Source organism: Haliotis rubra, unplaced genomic scaffold, assembly GCF_003918875.1.
Source record: "Haliotis rubra isolate DU_JTF1 unplaced genomic scaffold, ASM391887v1 Scf143, whole genome shotgun sequence".
NCBI lineage: Eukaryota > Metazoa > Mollusca > Gastropoda > Lepetellida > Haliotidae > Haliotis > Haliotis rubra.
In genome coordinates, this window is record NW_025765370.1 from 1,661,274 (window position 1) to 1,681,110 (window position 19,837).

Below are 19,837 nucleotides of genomic sequence, written 5' to 3' on the forward strand. Positions count from 1 at the left end.
GGGTCGGAGAATCCATTCTGAGAAATATGGTGTGTATTGGTTTTGATAGTGTGGGAAATGATCAATAACGTCGCCATTTTAAGCACTGTCTTGATGATTCTTGCAATGTGTCATGAGATGGCTTGGTAAAGGTTTGAATTTTATCTTGCCTTTGTTGATGTCAAAGTAGACAGTATATGAAAAATTAGACAGTTGCTACTTAGATTTTAAATTCTGTGCACGTTGGTTTATTTTCATACATCCACACACGCAAGGAAGTGAAGTCTTCTATGACGTCATCATCGCCAAGACACCGTTCGTCAGTTCGCTTCTGAATCAGCCCCGGTCCAATCTTGGATTTATGTCTGATTGAAGTTGTTTCACCAACTGACGCCTTCATACATCACACATCGGTCTGAGAGTTACCTCTGTGACATTGTCAGTATGTCTCAGCATCTTCCTGTGTGTCAGAGCTTAAGGGTTTTTTAGTACTCGCCACTTCTGTAAGTCACCAAGCATCTCGGATCAAAATGATGCCTGGTCGATGATGATCGCGGCCTGGGTAAGAGACGCATGGCATACGAAGTTGTAAGATTATTGATTTGTGTTTGGAGATTATCGTGGTTTAATTAGTGCATTAGCATTCCTGAAGCAACATGAAACAACAGTTGTACAAACGATCCAGTGCTGGATTGACACGATCGTGATGGTTCGATAAAAGGATCTCCCCACGGGGTATGTTTGTTGTACACATTCATTTCTACACGCCAGTCAGGTTTAATACGATGACACACATGGCCAACCATGGCACTTATTGAATCCGTGACTTGGGGAAACATGGGATGGTATTTTAGGCTCCGCGTGTAAATATGAGCTGTGACCCGGTTATCCAGTTACCTTATTATGTGGTCAGTCCACTGACCTCAGATAACCCCGATGGCCGATGCAGTCTGCATCGTTGCAATATGTCTGTCCAAGGACCGCCAGCTAGACCAATATGACTCTCCGAGGACCAACCACAACTCTACGACTGTCCGAGGACCCATAACAAGGTCAATACGATTCTCCTGAGACCGATATCAAGGCCAATATGACTCTCCGAGGACCGATGTCAAGGCCAATATGACTGTCCGAGGACCCATAACAAGGTCAATACGATTCTCCTGGGACCGATATCAAGGCCAATGTGACTGTCCGAGGACCTATATCAAGGAAAATACGACTATTCAAGGACCGTTATCAAGGCCAACATGACCATTCAAGGCCAATATGATTCTCCGAGCAACAAACACAATTCAAATACTACTGTCCGAGAACCGATAACAAGGTCAATGCGATTCTCGGAGGACCTCTAGCAAAGCCAGTATGACTGTCCGAGGACCGATAACAAGGTCAATACGATTCTTGGAGGACCGATATCAAGGCCACTATGACTGTCCGAGGACCGATAACAAAGCCAATATGAAAACACCCATTTAATGGCATGTTATACATAAGCAAATCGTGCTACAGAAACGTATTGGCTCAACAAAGACCTTATTGGGCCGCTCAGATTCCTTACGGTCCCACTAATTCAGCACTGGTTTGTTCGTATCCAGCATTATCCTGTTTAACCAGTACTGACCGACCTATTCTGCAGGTACATGTGAGCGTATCACCGTCAGTGGATTGATACAGGAGTATATCGCCCGGTTTGTCTGGGATATACCCACACACAGACGGTTGCTTTACAAGGTTCCGTCATATGCTGCTCTACTATTCTCACAAAGTATGTGATGAAGATACTGACGACCAGCTGTAGAATGTAACACCCATAAGGAGAGCCAGAATACTTTGATTGTGGGTTTGAATTTCAAATTTACCTGATTAGTTTTCTGGGATGTATGTGTGACTACCGATAGTTTAGTAACTGACTTTCGTTGATAAAGGCGCAGCACAATTTTTTTTATTAAATACGTATGTTGTTTTGTATTTTTTATTGTTTTGGTGCAGACTTGCAGCTTCTTTGAGTTTATGTTTTAACTGTTTACTTGATCTGGATTTCAAGTTTCTTGTCAGTTATTAACAGAGACTAAAACTATTTCAACTTGTTTCTATTTCATATAAACTATACATTATTTGGGAAATGACTTCAGATGAGACAATTCAAGGAGAGCAAAAACTATTGCAATAGTATTGCAATAGCTGGTCGCAATAGACTATCGCTATCGCAATAGTATTACAGTTATTCCACGGGGTACCAGTGGACTTAGTCCAGGAGAACAGTTATCCACCACCGGCTATCACTGGGACCAGAATCACTGTTGTGTACCGACTTAACAGTTGGTGGAAAGAGAAGAACATTGTAGACATAAGTGAAGGCCCATAGGATTCTAGTTAAAGGTATAGGGACATAATATAGGCGACGCTGAGATTCGAACCCAGCAAAGACGCCTAAGGCAAGATAAAGCACCTCGACACAGTGGACAATGGGACGTGTCTACGGAACATTATCTGTCCACCACGCATGAGATTGTTAGTGATCTTATGCACTTTTAGCAACAGTTTTCAAACCCATGCGAATGTATATTCACGAGGAATGCACTAATGAAATCTGTATCACACATGTTGATATCCACATAGCCATTTGCAAATCGTCAATATAAACACATAACGGCAAATCCCGTGGAAATCGATACTCTCCCCAATAAACGAAGTACCTGCACGTACATGTACTGAATTGTCCCACAAAACTGAAAGCTGCTTTTGTTTCTGAACAAATGTTCACAAAGGACAATGGATGACATTAAGTAGAGTAAAAACCGTGATTACTCAAACCTTAACGCCTCGATAATCCCTGCGTCCGTAGTCTGCCTGGAGTGGCTTGAGCCAGATAGACTATTGTTTGCCAGGTATATATGTGTGTATATTAGAATGCCCGTCAGGACAAATATTCGTTGGTAGTGTGTTATCATGTTGAAGCCTCGACATGATAAGTTTGTGATAATATTGACATTGGTCTGTGTTAACTGTGTGGATGTTAGTGTGTAATGGACCCACGGTTGTCACGCTGTGTGACGATGCGGTGTGTACGTTGTTCTGATGAGCTGTCGTAAGTACAGAATAAACTGGACGTAATGGAGTATTGCATTGGTAGCCCACCCATGAGCTGTCCCCACGGAGACTCCGAGAATTGGTTCCTGTTATATTGAGTGAGACTAGTTTTACGCCGCTTTTAGCTATACTCCAGCAATATCACTGCGGGGCACCAAAATATCAAACAAACGTTTTAGCCACTAGGTTGCACCACCGCCCCCTGGTTCCTGTTATATGTACTGGTCGTAAGAGGAGGCCAAACAGATCGGGTGGTCAGGGGCGGTGACTCGGTTGACTGTGTGCCATCGAACCTCGGCAGGTCACTGGATTGTCTGGTCCAGACAAATTTTAGGCCTCTATCCTACAGCGTGAATAGTTTTAAATGCGGAATGAAAAAAATACCTCAAACCCCGACAACTGTTTTAATATGTGTTTGGGTTGACAACCACCAGTGCATTGCGCTTTATTTATATGTTATCGTGTACAGTAAGGATAAATCAGTAATAACGAAGCTTACATATTAATCATCATTTCATTTTTATACTGGACAAAGAGCTACAATTATTTCTCCAAAACTTAAAACTGTGATCTATCGGATGATATAAATTGAAATGAAACATGTGCACAATCACCATTCATCCCCATTCGCTCATTTCCGTAACCATCTGGCATGTCCCAGAATGACACGAATGGTCCATTGCCGTTTTATTTTTGTCATTTCTCCGAGATCATTCGCATCTAATTTTACGCTTTGATTTGATATTTTACAGACGCTTCTTGACGTATGTCATGAAATGATTAAGAATTTTATCCCAAGAAAATTTGTCAAGAATGATCGTTTACATTCTCGGCACCACAATATTCAAATGAAATCTACATAAATCAAAATAGGTAAAAACTGACTCGATGGACGATTACAAGTAGCAGGGGACGTAGTTAGTCCGTGACCCTGCTTCGCTGACCGCTGCATGTTTACAGAGATAACCGACAGGCTCCTTTAACTCCTTCACAGAATGGTAACGTATCTGCATATAATCAAAGTCATTAGTCCGGTTCCGACTACGTACAGAGGACACCCTTCTCTGTACACTTAAATCCGGAAAACGTCAACTGAAGCTGTACAAAACACATGGAGGCAAGCTGGTGTCCAATTACAGACGCTTTGTTAAGAGCGATGGGCTCAGTTCTAAATGTTTCCAACGTGTCTCATTTATCATTGAATAGAAAACGTGTGAGTGTATCAGATCTATGTTATACAGAGACAAGGGCGTCTCCCGGTGAAATCGGAGGACAGAATGGTGGACGGCAGTACTACTGACTGACTGAGTTTAGTTTTACGCCGCTTTTAGCAATATTCCAGCAATATCACGGCGGGGGACACCAGTACTAACATTAGTGTCAATAGTCATGTTTAAGTACTCCCAGTGTGTAGTGTTGTTGGTGTGTGTTTTAGAGCATGATCAATAACTCTCCCATACATCGCAGTATTGCACAATGTAGGTAGGACTCTAATAGCTAGTCGTGTTCCTATTGTATGATAAAACGGTTTTGGAGAAACAGCGAAAACTGTTTACAACAATTTATGAAACGTCCAAGTCAGGATATAATCCGAGATGATATTAATCTAGTCAGCCAATAAATCATACTCCTCCGAAATCTGAGTTCGATTTCTTGGGCCTTAATGAAATCAGAAAAGGAAATCCCTGGAATATCTGTCTGTCATTTCACATAACCTGAAACGACACAGGATTTTTTGCGGCTGGTTAGAGGACATGCGCGATAACAGGCTATCATTTGCGAGACTATCTCAGCTAAAAACGAATCTGGTAATTTGCTCGAGGTCAGAGTGATTTCCCGAATTCGACATGAAATCAACTTGGAATGAACACGACTGAGCATAGTCTCGCGGTCGTTAGTGATACGGAGACTTAGGAGGTATTGTACGTATAATGAAATGGGCAAACGTAACTGGATCCCTAAAACCACTATGCCTACAATCTATCTGTATTGTCTCTTCTGTTTAAATGAGCCAGGGGGTGTGATATTATCACGAAAGTCTCTTGTTACTTTTAGGGTTAAATTAAAGGCAATCGTATGTCCTCGTCTCAGGAGATTCAAACATATTGACGAACAATTCTATCATGTTGGATGAGGTTTGACTTTTGTTTAATCAATAGTGGTTCTATGTACGTGAGGTTCCTCACGGGGATATTGAGGCTGATTATTCGTCGATGCGGTTAGATTCTGTTAATGATATTCGACAAGAAGAAAGATTTACAGTGTCTGTTCAAATGATCCACCGGACGCATTGGATTTAGACCTGAACATGGGCTGGTTATTTTTGTCTTTGGGTTGGCATGTGCGTGAGCTTTGTGTTACAGCAGGGTGAGGTGAGGCGAGATTGGTTTCAGATGTTCAGTTCGAGATGATTCCAGGCATATGCAGTTTACATGGGTATATGGACTAAGATCTAGTCTGTGAAAAAAACATTTACAGAAAAAAACGGTTCCTAAATTATAATCATAAAACATAATGGAATGGAGTCCAGAGACTTTCTTCATTTTCAGAAACTCAAACTGTGGTAATCTAGACTTGCCACATATTCTAGACTTGCCACATATTCTGGACTTGCATGGGCTTTCTTGGATATATTTGTTTCAGGGTCTGTACATGGATGAGTAAGTGAGTATCGTTTTACGCCGCTTTTAGCAATATTCCAGTAATATCACAGCGGGGGACACCAGAAATGAGCTTCACACATTGTACCCATGTGGGGAATCGAACCCGGGTCTGCGGCGTGACGAGCGGAGACTTTAACCACTAGGCTACCCCACCGTCCCGTCTGTATATGACACACTAAAGGATACCCTATAGTGCAGTGGCTCAGGGTGAAAATAGATACTTGGCGGACTAAAGCATGAAACTTTGCATAGTGCTGGGGAATATCATGATAAAACATATATTTGGGGGGGTCCGATTTTTGGGGCACACTTTCCGAAAAATTCAAGATGGCGCTGCGACTCAATGGACACCCTCAGCAAAATATCACTGTTTCCACTCTTAACCATATCTATTTCTATTCGCGATTGGATGAATTCGATGTGTTTAGGAATTTCCTTCTGTTAAATAAGCTTACAAAACATTTAAGAGAATATGATCTTGAATGAAAAATTGGCAAAATTCCAGTTTTAGTTTTTGAACGTTTGCATGTATCAACCATCAGTATTCTGACGCTGACCCTGGCCCAGCTGCCAATAGACTGTTTAAATTGGCGTGGGGTGCCAACATTGAGAGTTTACGTCTCCTCATCAGAAGAAGATTGCCGTGGGAGGAATTACGGGGAGGGGGGAGGGATGAATTAAGTTTATGCTAACCCGAGATACGAGACGTGTGTACGGATGAGAATGCAGGCTGGAATGTAGACCTTCGCCCAACCAGGGATGTTATTAACGGGCTGGTGCAGGACACGCTCTAGATATGTCACCTCGACCAGCGACATGCATGCAGCCTACATGTATGTCCGAGAGACAGGTTTACAAGTGATGGCAAGTCCTGCCCTGACTTCACTGTCGACTACATAGCTTCACATATATAGAGTGGTTTATCATCAGAACAAGTGCCGATTATCTGCCGAAAGGAATTCTAATTGCCACAGAAGACCAAATAGCGGTGGAAATTAAGATTTTCAATAGTTATCTCTCTGTGGTCAGTAACAAAATTTTCTCTCTGTGCTCAGTAACAAAGCACAGTTACATTAGTTTGACGATCTGACTAACCAGTTTGATAATAAATTTGAGAAACGAGGAGTGTGGTATATTCCTAATGGATTATATTAATCACCATCGGATATCGTTTTGTCGTTAGTTCCATGTTTTGTGCCGACATCAAACCTGGATAATGACATATTTGATTATCTCTATCAAAGTATATATACTTAGAGTGTTTGATAAAGTTTAGGAAGCTTTTGTTTATATATAAATGGGTGTGCCGTTGCTTCAAGCATCTAACAGTGTATGCCATGTTTCAAGAAGTCCGGCAGTTGTGTGTGACGATCACTTTTCACCCTGAATATCCAGCCTGTTTTGGAAGCTTAGCCACTGTGGCAGCGAGGTGATTATCACCAATGTCTTTATTGCTATAATCACCTGTATATAATACTGGTACCTATTACTGTATCAAGTAGCAGGTTGGAGATTCGTGTTACAGTCACTCTAAAACATCCCCTCCCCCCAGAAAATAGCTACACCGAAAATAACCCTCTTGAGCAGTTTACATCCTGTCTGCGACCAACGGCTGACATTTGTATATCAGACACTCGGTGTTGCCCCTGGCATTTCCTCATCAGATGGGTGTCCTCGTGACATTAGGGGGTAATTGTATTGTTTACACGTCAGGACTAGATTGCAGCACTGGCGAGATGGACAGCTAGGGGCCCAGTCTCTCCGAATTACATTTCCCGGTTACCTGGATCATTGGTAGCGATCGACCCAAAGTCCATCTGTTAGGTTCTTGTGGGACAAATATTTGTGTCGTGTCCGGAGATTATCATGATCCACCTGGCTGCTAACAGATTCCGAGAAATATCACAAGGGATCTCGAATCAAAACAGACCCTAATCTGGAACTGCTCTGGGGGTTTTGGCACCGTCGAAGCAAATACATCGTTTTCGTCTATCAGCAAGGACTTTCAGATCGCGCGTCGAAAAATCAATACAGAGGTCATACGCACTGCAGTTTAAAGAGGTCAATGTGACGTCATGTGTCGCTTTAGAAATCCCGATAACAGTCAAGAAATTATTGTCAGAGATGATCCGATGCAGTTATAAATAGCCTTGACCAACCGAGCGAGACTTATATCTAGAGGAGAGGACGTGATTTCATTGTTGAGACAGGGACAAGAGTCTTTACAGCAGATTCACCATACGTGTCAGTGTGTAGTGTTCAGTGGGATCTAGTGTGGGCGCTCACGCACAGCTCCAAATGGCGGGCACGACGAGTGAGACAGAGCCCATGACGGGCGAGACGAGGAGAGGTGAGCAGGGTTGGGGAGAGATGTGTGGGGTGGGCATGGTGACGGGGAGACAGGATATACTGTGGGTCATTGTGACCCTCGTGTAAACAAGCATGTTCACGTCACGCACCGCGTGGCATTTAGTACAGTGTATGGAGTTTCCACACTCAATGTACCGTTGTGCTGTCTGGTGGCGAAATTGTCTTTAATTCTTAGTGAGAGAGAGGTGTATATTAATAAACACACCTCTCTCTCTCTTAAACAGTTTTACTTCAGTAGTGTATAAATGATGTTCATAATGTTGATATCTATGTACCCGTCACGTGGAGTGTCTTTAATTCAGGTCATCGCCCTGATAGATAAGCAGTTCGTTTTATCACTTATAGTCACTGCATGTGTGTTAATATTCATATACTGCCTACCGAAACATCGCTGGTTCACATTCCTTGAAGTTTAGTCATTGGAACTATTACCGTGGTAAGATTTCCGTGTAATTACACAGATATGCGTTATGCCTTTTAATTACACAGATATACGTTATGCCGTGTTATTACACAGATGCGTTATGACAGGTATATGTTTACGTAGACTAACAACTAGTCTCTGAAATGAACATATTTTACTGAAAAAAGTTCATAGTAAAAAAAAATTATATATAATGAAAAGGAGCCCTGAGACTTTCTTCATTTTCAGAGACTAAACAAATCTGCAGAGGGATTATTTTTTTGGAATTTCACAACACATGCAAAGATGCTTATCACCTATTACTGCTTTAATTGTGTGTGACAGGAATATTTACTGCCCCCACCGCCTCCCGGTCCTACTGCCAGTGGTGTGGGCCGATTTGGGGTAATGAGTATCAAGTGTCGCCAAATCTATTTTGAGAGCAAGCAGGGATACCAGCTAAGGGTAGCATCTCTTGATAATCCTATGGCTGGACAACTGGATGTCACCAAACAAAATCCAAAGTTATTTATATTCTCCAAAATCCAAAGGTTGTGTCTGCACTATATGTGGAAGTTTAATTGATGTCGCATATATATAATGTAACAAGCAGAAAAAGTCATCAATATCCCCCGCAATGGCAAAATACTCTTCATGTATATGTCAGTTAGTTATGATTATGTCAAATGTTTTGGTGTGTATATAGCAGTGAGTGAGTGAGTTTAGTTTTATGCCACACTCAGCAATATTCCAGCTGTCTGTAAATAATAGAATCTGGGTCTAACCCCCAAAAGGCACATCTAGGGATCATGCTTGACATGTGTACCAAGTTTGGTTAAGCTATCACAAATAGTTTAGGACATATGCTTCGGACAAAGCGTGATGGAAGCACGGACGGACGGAACTCGTTTCCATATTTCCCCGCAACTTCGTTGTTACGCGGGATAACAATATGCCATCAGATCCCCATGACAATGTCTTTTCAAAATTTATGGATAAAGTCACAAATGCCTACATCGTTGAGGTTCACTGCTTTGATACAAATGATTTATATTTCTCTGTTTGTCTCTTCATCATGCAAATCATCAAAGTTCCAATTCATTTTTACCCTGAGATGGAAAACCTTTCGAAATGATCCCCTCTCCTCGCCAGTGTAAAATGAAACAGTTAAAGAAAATACTCAGATTTTATAAGTCATCTGAAGCTGAGGAAATCTAGACTTGCCACATTTTCTAGACTTGTGTGGGCTTTCGTGGATATATTTGCTTCAGGGTCTGTACGAGAGACTAATGTTTACGTAAACCCCTTACAGCGTCCCACCACGTTGGCAATGTGGTGAAATATTTGCGTAATGTCGTACTCAACTAAAAAGGCGACGTGTTGTCAGAATATTGACAATACACCGTGGAAGCTGAGTAACGATCAACATTAACTATTCACCTGTAAACACATAACAATAATCAGTTTCAGTAAAAAACCGGATTTAGTTTGGATCGTTATCGAATTGATTACTCAATATTTGTCCCGGGACCTAACTGGAGTTCACGTCAATCAAATAGGCTGATCCGTGTTTTGGGCTTCGATCCGCTCAACCAGCTGTTCACAGTGCTGGGAAACACTAGCGCTAAAGCGGGAAACAGTGAATGTAAATTATATGTGTCAATATAAGGGGAAAAGCTCTTTCCATGATCATACGACATCTCATGTGAAAATTGAATATTTGTGCTATTGCGATTATATCATGAACATGTTTCTGAATCATTATCAAATATACAGTGCACCCTGGTTATATTGTATAGATGCTACCAGGTGTTCGCGAAAACGTTAGCACGTCCTGCCCCATCGGTGGCCCCCGGCACAAACACATGCACAGGGAAGTCAATTGTTCACATATAAACGCCAGGACTGCTGGTGCAAGTCAAAATAGGGAATTGCATAAGGCATAATTCTTGTCAATGATGCGTCTAACTTACAATGTCCTGCGACCCATGAAGATCCGGGTTAGAATATTGGTCTTCAGTAACCCATGCTTGTCGTAAGAAGCGACTAACGGGATCGGAAGGTCAGCTCGCTGACTTGGTTGACACATGTCATCGGTTCCCAGTTGCGTAGATCGATGTTCCTGCTGTTAATCACTGGATTGTCTGGTCCAGAGTCGATTATTTACAGACCGCCACCATATAGCTTGACTATTGCTGAGTGCGGCGTAAAACTAAACACACTCACTCACCAGTTTTGATAGCTCTAAATGTACTGCAACCATAAACTAAAATGTAAACAGGCATGCGAATTTAACAAAACTACCCAAAGCTCGACTATCTGTTTGTCGTACCTAGTCAATTACGGGACATACGTATTTAACTGTGAACAAGCAAGTCATGGTCACGAGTTTACACTGGCAATAGGCATCACATGGGCGGGGCATCAGCTAATTGAAGCCATTATGCATTGTATTACACTTATATTATTGGACGTACAAGATTATACAACAAAGGGCTATTGGAATGTGACCATTGCTACCCTACTCGCGTTCCTATTTAGCGTAATTGTTGCAGGCGACTTTTCATCCATGTTTGTTGTGAAATGTTTTCATAATTACCCAATTCTTGTAAGGCGATTAGACGAAAGGCGATTGTGAAGGACTTTGTGACGATGAAGTAGTAATGTTGTGCATGGTATGTGACCCATTTCTCCTGGGTTGACGGGGCGGATGTGTGGCTACGGGAGACTCGGGCGGATAATGTGCCATTACGATCGGCAACCATGTTGTTGACCCAGGGTCGGACAGTGCCAGAAAAGCCTAGGAGATCTGGCACACAGTCGCCATAACGTCGTGACGATGTCGGGAAGAGGTAGGGACGTTGTGGATGATGGCGTGCCTTGTTTCTTGTCATCGTTCCATGTGTGATGTGATGTGATGTGATGTGATGTGATGTGATGTGATTGGTCTTGACGGGATGGGATTTGAAGTGTGTTTGTATTAGCCAGGGGATTTTGTGGCGCTAGCACACTGAGGTACCATCTGGATACTGGATACGAGCCGACCACTTCTTGATTCGTCCCGAAACGTCGATCACGAGGCAGGGTAACAATAAGTGCCACCTTTTAACGTCTGGTGAATGTATGACGGGGATCGAACCATCGACCTTCCACTTGATAGGCTGACACTCTATCTACTTGACCCAGAAGCGGTCAGATATATAAACTGACGTTCAAAACAAAGTACACACCTAATTCTTTGGTAAAACATTTTCTTTAAAACAGCATTGATATTTTAAAAAGTGTTTTGATTCTGCCTTGTCACAAACATTATGCAAGTGTTTCCAAAACACCACAGATACTGTACCCAATTACAACATTGCTAGCAAAATATTTATGGTTTTACTGGGAATAGTCCCAAAACACCAGGTGTATACTTTCTTTTGTACGTCAGTATAGTTATACAGAGCATTCTGGACTCGAAGCGGTCACCTGTACTTGAGGTATCACACGGGATATTCTTGTAACTGTTCTATGAAGCAGTATTGGCGCTATACATTGTGTTTTCTCGTACTGTTAGCGATTTCCCTTCGTATATTCCCACATTTGCGTCAAATCCGACAGCCTTGAATTGATAAACTAGCACTTTTTATCATTTATGCCATGCGACTCGAAGCGGTAAAAGACACAAGAGTGAACCAGTACGTGAAGAGGAGGAACACTTTGTAGCGACGTGTATAATTGAGAATACACCATATCCACGATGCTGTTAGGATGTATCGTTTCTAATAGTGGTGTGTTTTCAATGAGACTAACTATGTTATAATCTCCGTGTCCTTACAAGGCAAGATGACCATGTGATGTATGACATGTTCAGTCACGTTAGTTTTCTAATCCCTCTAAGCCATCTCACACTGTGCGCCTTTAAAATATATATATCACTTAACTTGTAATCCGACGAAGCCGGTACTATCGTAATCCCGCTTCTATGGGTCAAAGTGTACTTCCGGTGAATAATAATACATTGTATGCGCATTTTTGTTATCATTATTATTAATACAACAGGCCAAAATACCCCTCCTACCTCCGAAGGTGCTACTCATACCGATGACACGTGTTCAAGTCCCGCCATGTCACGATGTGTACAATGTCTGAAGGTCATTTCAGGTGTCTACCGCCTTGAATGTAAGAGGCTGGAATATTGAACAGGCGGCGTAAAATCAGTTTCATTTACTCACCCATGAACGACTCATTACTACCGCATAGTTGTATTTCCGTAAGAGGCATTGCCGTTCGAGACGCTTTCGTAAGAAGCGTTGTCGTAAAAGAGATTGTCGTAAGAAGCGTTGTCGTATAAGAGGTTGTCGTAAGAAGCGTTGTCGTAAAAGGAGTTGTCGTAAGAAGCGTTGTCGTGTAAGAGGTTGTCGTAAGAAGCGTTGTCGTGAAAGAGGTTGTCGTAAGAAGCGTTGTCGTGAAAGAGGTTGTAGTAAGAAGCGTTGACGTAAAAGAGGTTGTCGTAAGAAGCGTTGTCGTAAAAGGGGTTGTCGCATGAGTTGCTGTCGTAAGCAAATTAAAAAAATGTATCGGTTATCACACACTATGTCTCAAATGATTGCGTGTCACCCTTGTCCATGACGTAGACCGTTACTCACTGGAGTAACGTGTGCAGATGCGTACACACGTATGTCCACATGTGACATATAGCTGGAATACTTCTGAGTGCGGTGTTAGGCACCAATAGATAAACAAATTGCAGTGAGTTACATGTCACTGTGACAAAAACAGGTATAAAGAAGTGAAGCAGGAAATGGTGGATCACAGTTTTGGGCGTTCTTGACGAACCAGGCAGCTGTGTGAAGATATTATCTCTTCACTGATCGATGGATACTTGCATATGAGGGACTGAATGAAATCAGTGTATTTATGTACCTTGTCTCAAACCCACGGCCGGGTCGCCACTACCGACGACCTGTTGGGTTTGTACAGTACAGAAGCAGTGATTGAAGCAGGAGCAGTTCTCCATGTTTGGAGGGTCCCCAGTTTCAAATTCTATAGCAGTAAGCCTAAAAGATCTCGAGATCATCATCAATTTATCATCAATTTTTTACGTTGACGAATTCAGTGACAAAAGACCTAGGGACCTTCATGAATTTGTCATTTATTTTTGACATTGGCAAATCAGTGACAGAATTATTGCCCCCACGACCAAACTGTCTAACGATTCAACATAATATTCATAAACCCCAGAGCTGATTGTAATATGATGGAATTTGCTTTCAGACGTCCGCCAGAAGAGTCGCTGTCTGGGCAAGAAATGCTGCGTGGTGTCGTTGGTGTGTTTGTTCCTCTTCCTGACCTTCATCGCCCTTCCTGGAGGTGAGTCACGTGCAGCATCCCAGCGATATTCGACAGCCGGGCTCTATACTATGTATTTGGTAGCCGTGTTGTTCTTTCTCTAAAGGCCACAGGAATTGACATCTTCATCCTGATTCATGGCGATAGAAATCGCATGCAGTGTCGTATTGCATAGTATTGACGTATATTCAGTGTACATACATTTTTTTCACTGGATTTATTGAAGTAGCTCCATATTACCTGAGGGTTCTTCGGTACATCTGCACAACTTACCTTTGTAATATAAATTAGATAACCGAATGTCCAGATCTCGAGGTGACGCCTATAGTGTACCTCTTTCCTATTTTTTCAGGTGTGATGTTGATAGTGCATGGTGGGAAGGCGAGACGGAAGGGCACACTAGCGGGAGGTATCGTTCTTGTCTGTCTCCCAGTGCTGGCGACAATATGCTTATTAGCTGCCTTCTTTGGGAGGAGAAGAATGCAAAAGTTACGAGCCCAGAATACTGTGACTACCACAGACCCGGTGTGAGAGTTAGTATGTAAGGTGTGAATGGTGCTGATGCGACTGTCTCTGTGAGGACATGCATGACTGAACTGATGCTGAGGATGAGACATCAGTTCTGGACTTTCTGACCTTATTACTGTGGATGCTACAAGGAAAGAAGACAAGGCGGCCACTGGACACTGTATATCAGCGAATACCGGCCTTTTGTCACTTCATCGTGGTCGCGTGGGTCACATCAGGGATGGCAACACAGGGTCAACACAGGGATGGCATATCCTTCGGATGAAGTGGAGTTGAAATCGTGGAACACCAAAAGGACAGAATAGTCATAGGAATATGACACAGTGCGTCAAACAGTCAAAGATATTGTTAATATGAAGTTCCGAAGCAGATCCTCAAGGCTATATTGACCTTATATAAGTTCTCTCAATGAACCAACGACAAGCCGACATGTAAAGGATGCGGTTTTGCCATTCAAGTGTTGTGAGGGAGCTTGTCTCTTAGATCAGAGGGGATACTTATGAATGTTTGACATGATGTGGACGTGGTTCAAGTGTCGTCGTGGAAACAAAACTTCAGTCGTCAAGTAATGTATTGTTTGTATAGTGTTTCCTGTAGAATGTGGAGTATTGGAGTTCGTGGATAAAGTGGATTTGAACTCGTGTGTACAATGAAGGAACATCAAAAGGACGGGATAGTGATATAAGACACTGTACACATGTCCAATCAAACAGTCAACGACCAGTCAACCACTGAAGGGACATGTAGGGACACCTGCTGTCGAGACCTGGATGACTGTTGAGGAACATCTCCACAAGGCTTGTGAGGAGGCTTTTTAAGCCTCTCACAAAGACAAGGCCACAACCCGCAAGTTTGTTTATGACTGGACAATACTCATCTACAAGCTGTTGAATTTAGCAACGAATGTGCAAAGTGTTAAAAAAGCAATCAGTATTTAAAGTTGTGTACATATGGGTATCGGCAAACGAACATTGGTGACGTGTATGAAAGGGTTCGGTGACAAAGACATTAGTTGACTGCCCTAGTGGTCAGACAGAGTGCACAACCACGTGACAGTTGTAATGTAAGGTTGTGGTGTCACAAGGGGTCAGTGCCCGGGCCACCCACAGCGACTCCCGTCATCTCGGACATAATGATCTGTGGGAACACGCTATTCACGCTCGAGATACTTACAGCATTTGAGATGTATTTGAAATTACTACACCTGTATAGGTCAAAACAGGATCTTTTCTTTGATTTAATTATTTTATACGTAAGAAACCAAAGAATGTTTACAGATTGTGTGGATATTGAAGTACATTTAGAAAACATCCTGAATATCAGTTTATTAATCTTGATGTCACAGACAAAAAAGGCATTACCAGTAAAACACACTAGTGAGGCACTGTTTCGGTGGGATCAATGTGGCATTTGGATTCAATCCTCATTCAATTCGGTGACCAAATCAGGTATAAATATCGCTTCATGTGTACATGTATCCAATATCAGATACATTACAATACTTAATGACAGCATACGAGGCCAACCCGATCATGTTCACCTATGTAAGTGAGATGTTGGGATAATGAACCGTGGTGAATATGGCCATTTCTTGCTAGGGATATTATTGTCGGAACCAAAGATTTGAAAGAAACATGCCAGCCACGTAGTCACACCAGTGATCAGCGTGTTGTGGGTTAAACTATAATTATTATTTTTTAATTTTCACTTCGGGATGATGGGAGTCGATTGTAACCCGACTTGTACCTCGACATTACCCGACATATTGCTCAAACATACGTCTGTTGTATTGGCCTATATTAACCCATTCTCTTTCATTGGAGGTAGTGTTACTCCAGCATCATGAATCTTCCGATCTAGTTTTTTACGCAAGTGTTTCGAATCTTTGGACATGGTGTTATAAAAAGTATCTTGAATCTTTGGATCTAGTTTTATACTCAAGTGTTTTGAATCTTTGGATATAATGTTACGAAAAGCTTCTTGAATGTTTTGATTTAGTTTTATACTCAAGTGTTTTGAATCTCTCGATCAACGTTTATGCTCAAGCACCTTGAATAATTTTTATCTTGTTATATACTCAAGCATTTCATACTAAAACATCTTAAATCCCTGGGACTATTGTTATTGTTACGAATCTCGAAATGTTTGATCTAGTGTTAACTCAAGCATCTTAAATGTTTGATCTAGTGTTATATTTAAACAAATTGAAGCTTTAAATCCAAAGTTACACATAAGCATCTTGAATAAGATATAATCATCTTGTAGCGATCCGCTCAGATAAATCCGGATATTGTTGTTCCCGAACGGTTCCTCAAGGATATATTGGTCTTTTATACGTTCTCTCAATAAACCAATGTCAAGCCGAGAGATGGGGGTTTGTCACGCAAGTATGGGAACTAGTTATTTTGATCAGAGGGTAATGCTTATATTTGACATTGTACGTCGCATGTAAAAGTGTCAGTCGTCAGGTAATGTTACTTTTGTTTGTATTAAGTGTGGAATGTGGAAGGTTGGACTACGTTTTCAGTGTTGTCTATTGAACCTCAAGGACGTACCATTCTTCAGATCAACGTACCAGCAAGTAAAAAAACAAAAGTAATATACGCATGTATATAACTGCCCCTTGCCCTCTGTTTCCATGGTTACTGATTATTGACAAGCATACTTTTCATCTTTAGGCAGCTTTGAGACACCTCGGTATGACTGATAGGAAACATTCGTTTCTTCATTCAATATTTATATTCTTTCAATGCAATGTTTTGGCGCAGTGATGGTGCCTCAGCATGCAAGTGTTCACCAACTTGGAAAAACCCTGGTTATATACATGTTGCTCTAAGAATGAAATTGAGTTCATGACAGTTCTAGTTTAATTAATGGAATATTTTCTTTTTAAACAAATAGACCGTAAACTACGAACTAGTTTTATTTCTTCGTAACCGTAGTTCGTTATACGCATTTCGAATATAACATACCTCGGGTGGTCGGGACAAAACACTGTTCGTTACATCCGTCATTTCGGCATAAGCGCATTTTAATTGTACCTGGACTAATTTCATGGCTGATATTTCGCCTGACAGTTTGTTGTAATATAGATGTAGGCCAACAATGATCAAACATAAAAGTTTTGTTATGCACAAGGTTTTGAGGTTCGTTAGCATACCCAGAATGACAACAGGGGTATAATACTTAACAGTAACACGCCCATCATTAAATACATTAGAATGAAAGAAGTCAACATTGTATTAATTTTCGAAACAATATTTTTATTCATAGCATTAATTAATTATTTTTAGATGTATTGTCAATAAATTTTAATTTATTGCGGGTCTCATTTGAATGATGAGATCTGATTGATGTTTGATGTAGATATATTGTATGACGGGGCACGTGACATTCAGCATTACCACATGTACAAACATACTGATACTGTGATGGTCGAGGGTTTCTACATATAGACAGCCAGTTAAAGACATTTATAAACGGATGAAGGGTATGTTTCTTGTGAGTTTTATATGTTTTATACGTGTTCATAACTGACATGATTCAAATACGACAGCGGAATATATATTTTCATACGTCGTGGATATGAACAAACTGTATAACTTATGTGTTTTTGTTCAGTGTAGTTCATATTGCAGCTCATGTTGCAGCTGATGGTGTCGCAGACCACGTTGTGAGAGTTGTAGCATTGTTGTCTGAACGAACTCATCAAATAACGATATGTGTTAATTAAATAAATATTCACGGGCTCTCTGAAACTGTGTGGCAGTCGGCCATGTTGTGTTCAAACGAGAGAACCAGTGATTACGTTCCTCGGTCGACAGATAAAATTGATGTAGTTTTGTCGGATGCGATGATTTGCTCATGTTGTTTATTGTCTCAGTCGTTTACTCAAGGTGTCCGTGTTATAAAGACGTGGCCATCATCTCATGTTCATGAATAAACAAATCTCAACTGTGCGGGGTGTTCACTATTGTGTTCATGTATAAATAAATCTCAGCTGTGCGGGGTGTTCACTATTGTGTTCATGTATAAACAAATCTCAACTGTGCGGGGTGTTCACTATTGTGTTCATGTATAAACAAATCTCAACTGTGCGGGGTGTTCACTATTGTGTTCATGACTACACAAATCTCAGCTGTGCGGGGTGTTCACTTTTGTGTTCATGAATACACAAATTTCAGATGTGCGGGGTGTTCACTATTGTGTTCATGACTACACAAGTCTCAGCTGTGCGGGGTGTTCACTATTGTGTTCATGACTACACAAATCTCAGCTGTGCGGGGTGTTCACTATTGTGTTCATGACTACACAAATCTCAGCTGTGCGGGGTGTTCACTATTGTGTTCATGACTACACAAGTCTCAGCTGTGCGGGGTGTTCACTATTGTGTTCATGAATACACAGGTCTCGGCTGTGCGGGGTGTTCACTTTTGTGTTCATGAATACACAAATTTCAGATGTGCGGGGTGTTCACTATTGTGTTCATGACTACACAAGTCTCAGATGTGCGGGGTGTTCACTATTGTGTTCATGTATAAACAAATCTCAGCTGTGCGGGGTGTTCACTATTGTGTTCATGACTACACAAATCACAGCTGTGCGGGGTGTTCACTATTGTGTTCATGACTACACAAGTCTCAGCTGTGCGGGGTGTTCACTATTGTGTTCATGAATACACAGGTCTCAGCTGTGCGGGGTGTTCACTTTTGTGTTCATGAATACACAAATTTCAGATGTGCGGGGTGTTCACTATTGTGTTCATGACTACACAAGTCTCAGCTGTGCGGGGTGTTCACTATTGTGTTCATGTATAAACAAATCTCAGCTGTGCGGGGTGTTCACTATTGTGTTCATGACTACACAAATCACAGCTGTGCGGGGTGTCACTATTGTGTTCATGACTACACAAGTCTCAGCTGTGCGGGGTGTTCACTATTGTGTTCATGAATACACAGGTCTCAGCTGTGCGGGGTGTTCACTATTGTGTTCATGAATACACAAATTTCAGATGTGCGGGGTGTTCACTATTGTGTTCATGTATAAACAAATCTCAGATGTGCGGGGTGTTCACTATTGTGTTCATGTATAAACAAATCTCAGCTGTGCGGGGTGTTCACTATTGTGTTCATATATAAACAAATCTCAGCTGTGCGGGGTGTTCACTATTGTGTTCATGAATACACAAGTTTCAGATGTGCGGGGTGTTCACTATTTTGTTCATGAATACACAAGTCTCAGATGTGCGGGGTGTTCACTATTGTGTTCATGTATAAACAAATCTCAGCTGTGCGGGGTGTTCACTGTTGTGTTCATGTATAAACAAATCTCAGCTGTGCAGGGTGTTCACTATTGTGTTCATGTATAAACAAATCTCAGCTGTGCAGGGTGTTCACTATTGTGTTCATGTATAAACAAATCTCAGCTGTGCGGGGTGTTCACTATTGTGTTCATGTATAAACAAATC

General features: G+C 41.6%; 2 protein-coding genes across 7 annotated transcripts in view; one reads left to right on the forward strand and one right to left on the reverse strand.

Moving 5' to 3' along the window:
• LOC124269233 overlaps nt 1–18,329 on the forward strand; it is a 30,214-nt gene extending 11,885 nt beyond the window's left edge. The window contains exons 1-4 of one of the 4 annotated variants that reach the window (XR_006896465.1): nt 7,496–8,085; nt 13,768–13,863; nt 14,195–14,935; nt 16,839–18,329. Coding sequence is in view for 3 of the 4 variants with exons in the window: in XM_046704250.1 (XP_046560206.1) it covers nt 8,034–8,085; nt 13,768–13,863; nt 14,195–14,373 (327 nt within the window). In the remaining variant the exon portion in view is untranslated. Of the gene's footprint in view, nt 1–7,495; nt 8,086–11,218; nt 11,361–13,767; nt 13,864–14,194 lie in introns of those variants that run through there. The other 3 variants (XM_046704250.1, XM_046704252.1, XM_046704251.1) reach the window with 3 other exon arrangements.
• The window catches only part of LOC124269231 (myogenesis-regulating glycosidase-like), a 121,841-nt gene that overhangs the window by 91,459 nt on the left and 10,545 nt on the right, over nt 1–19,837 (reverse strand). The gene's annotated exons all lie outside the window — the stretch shown is intronic.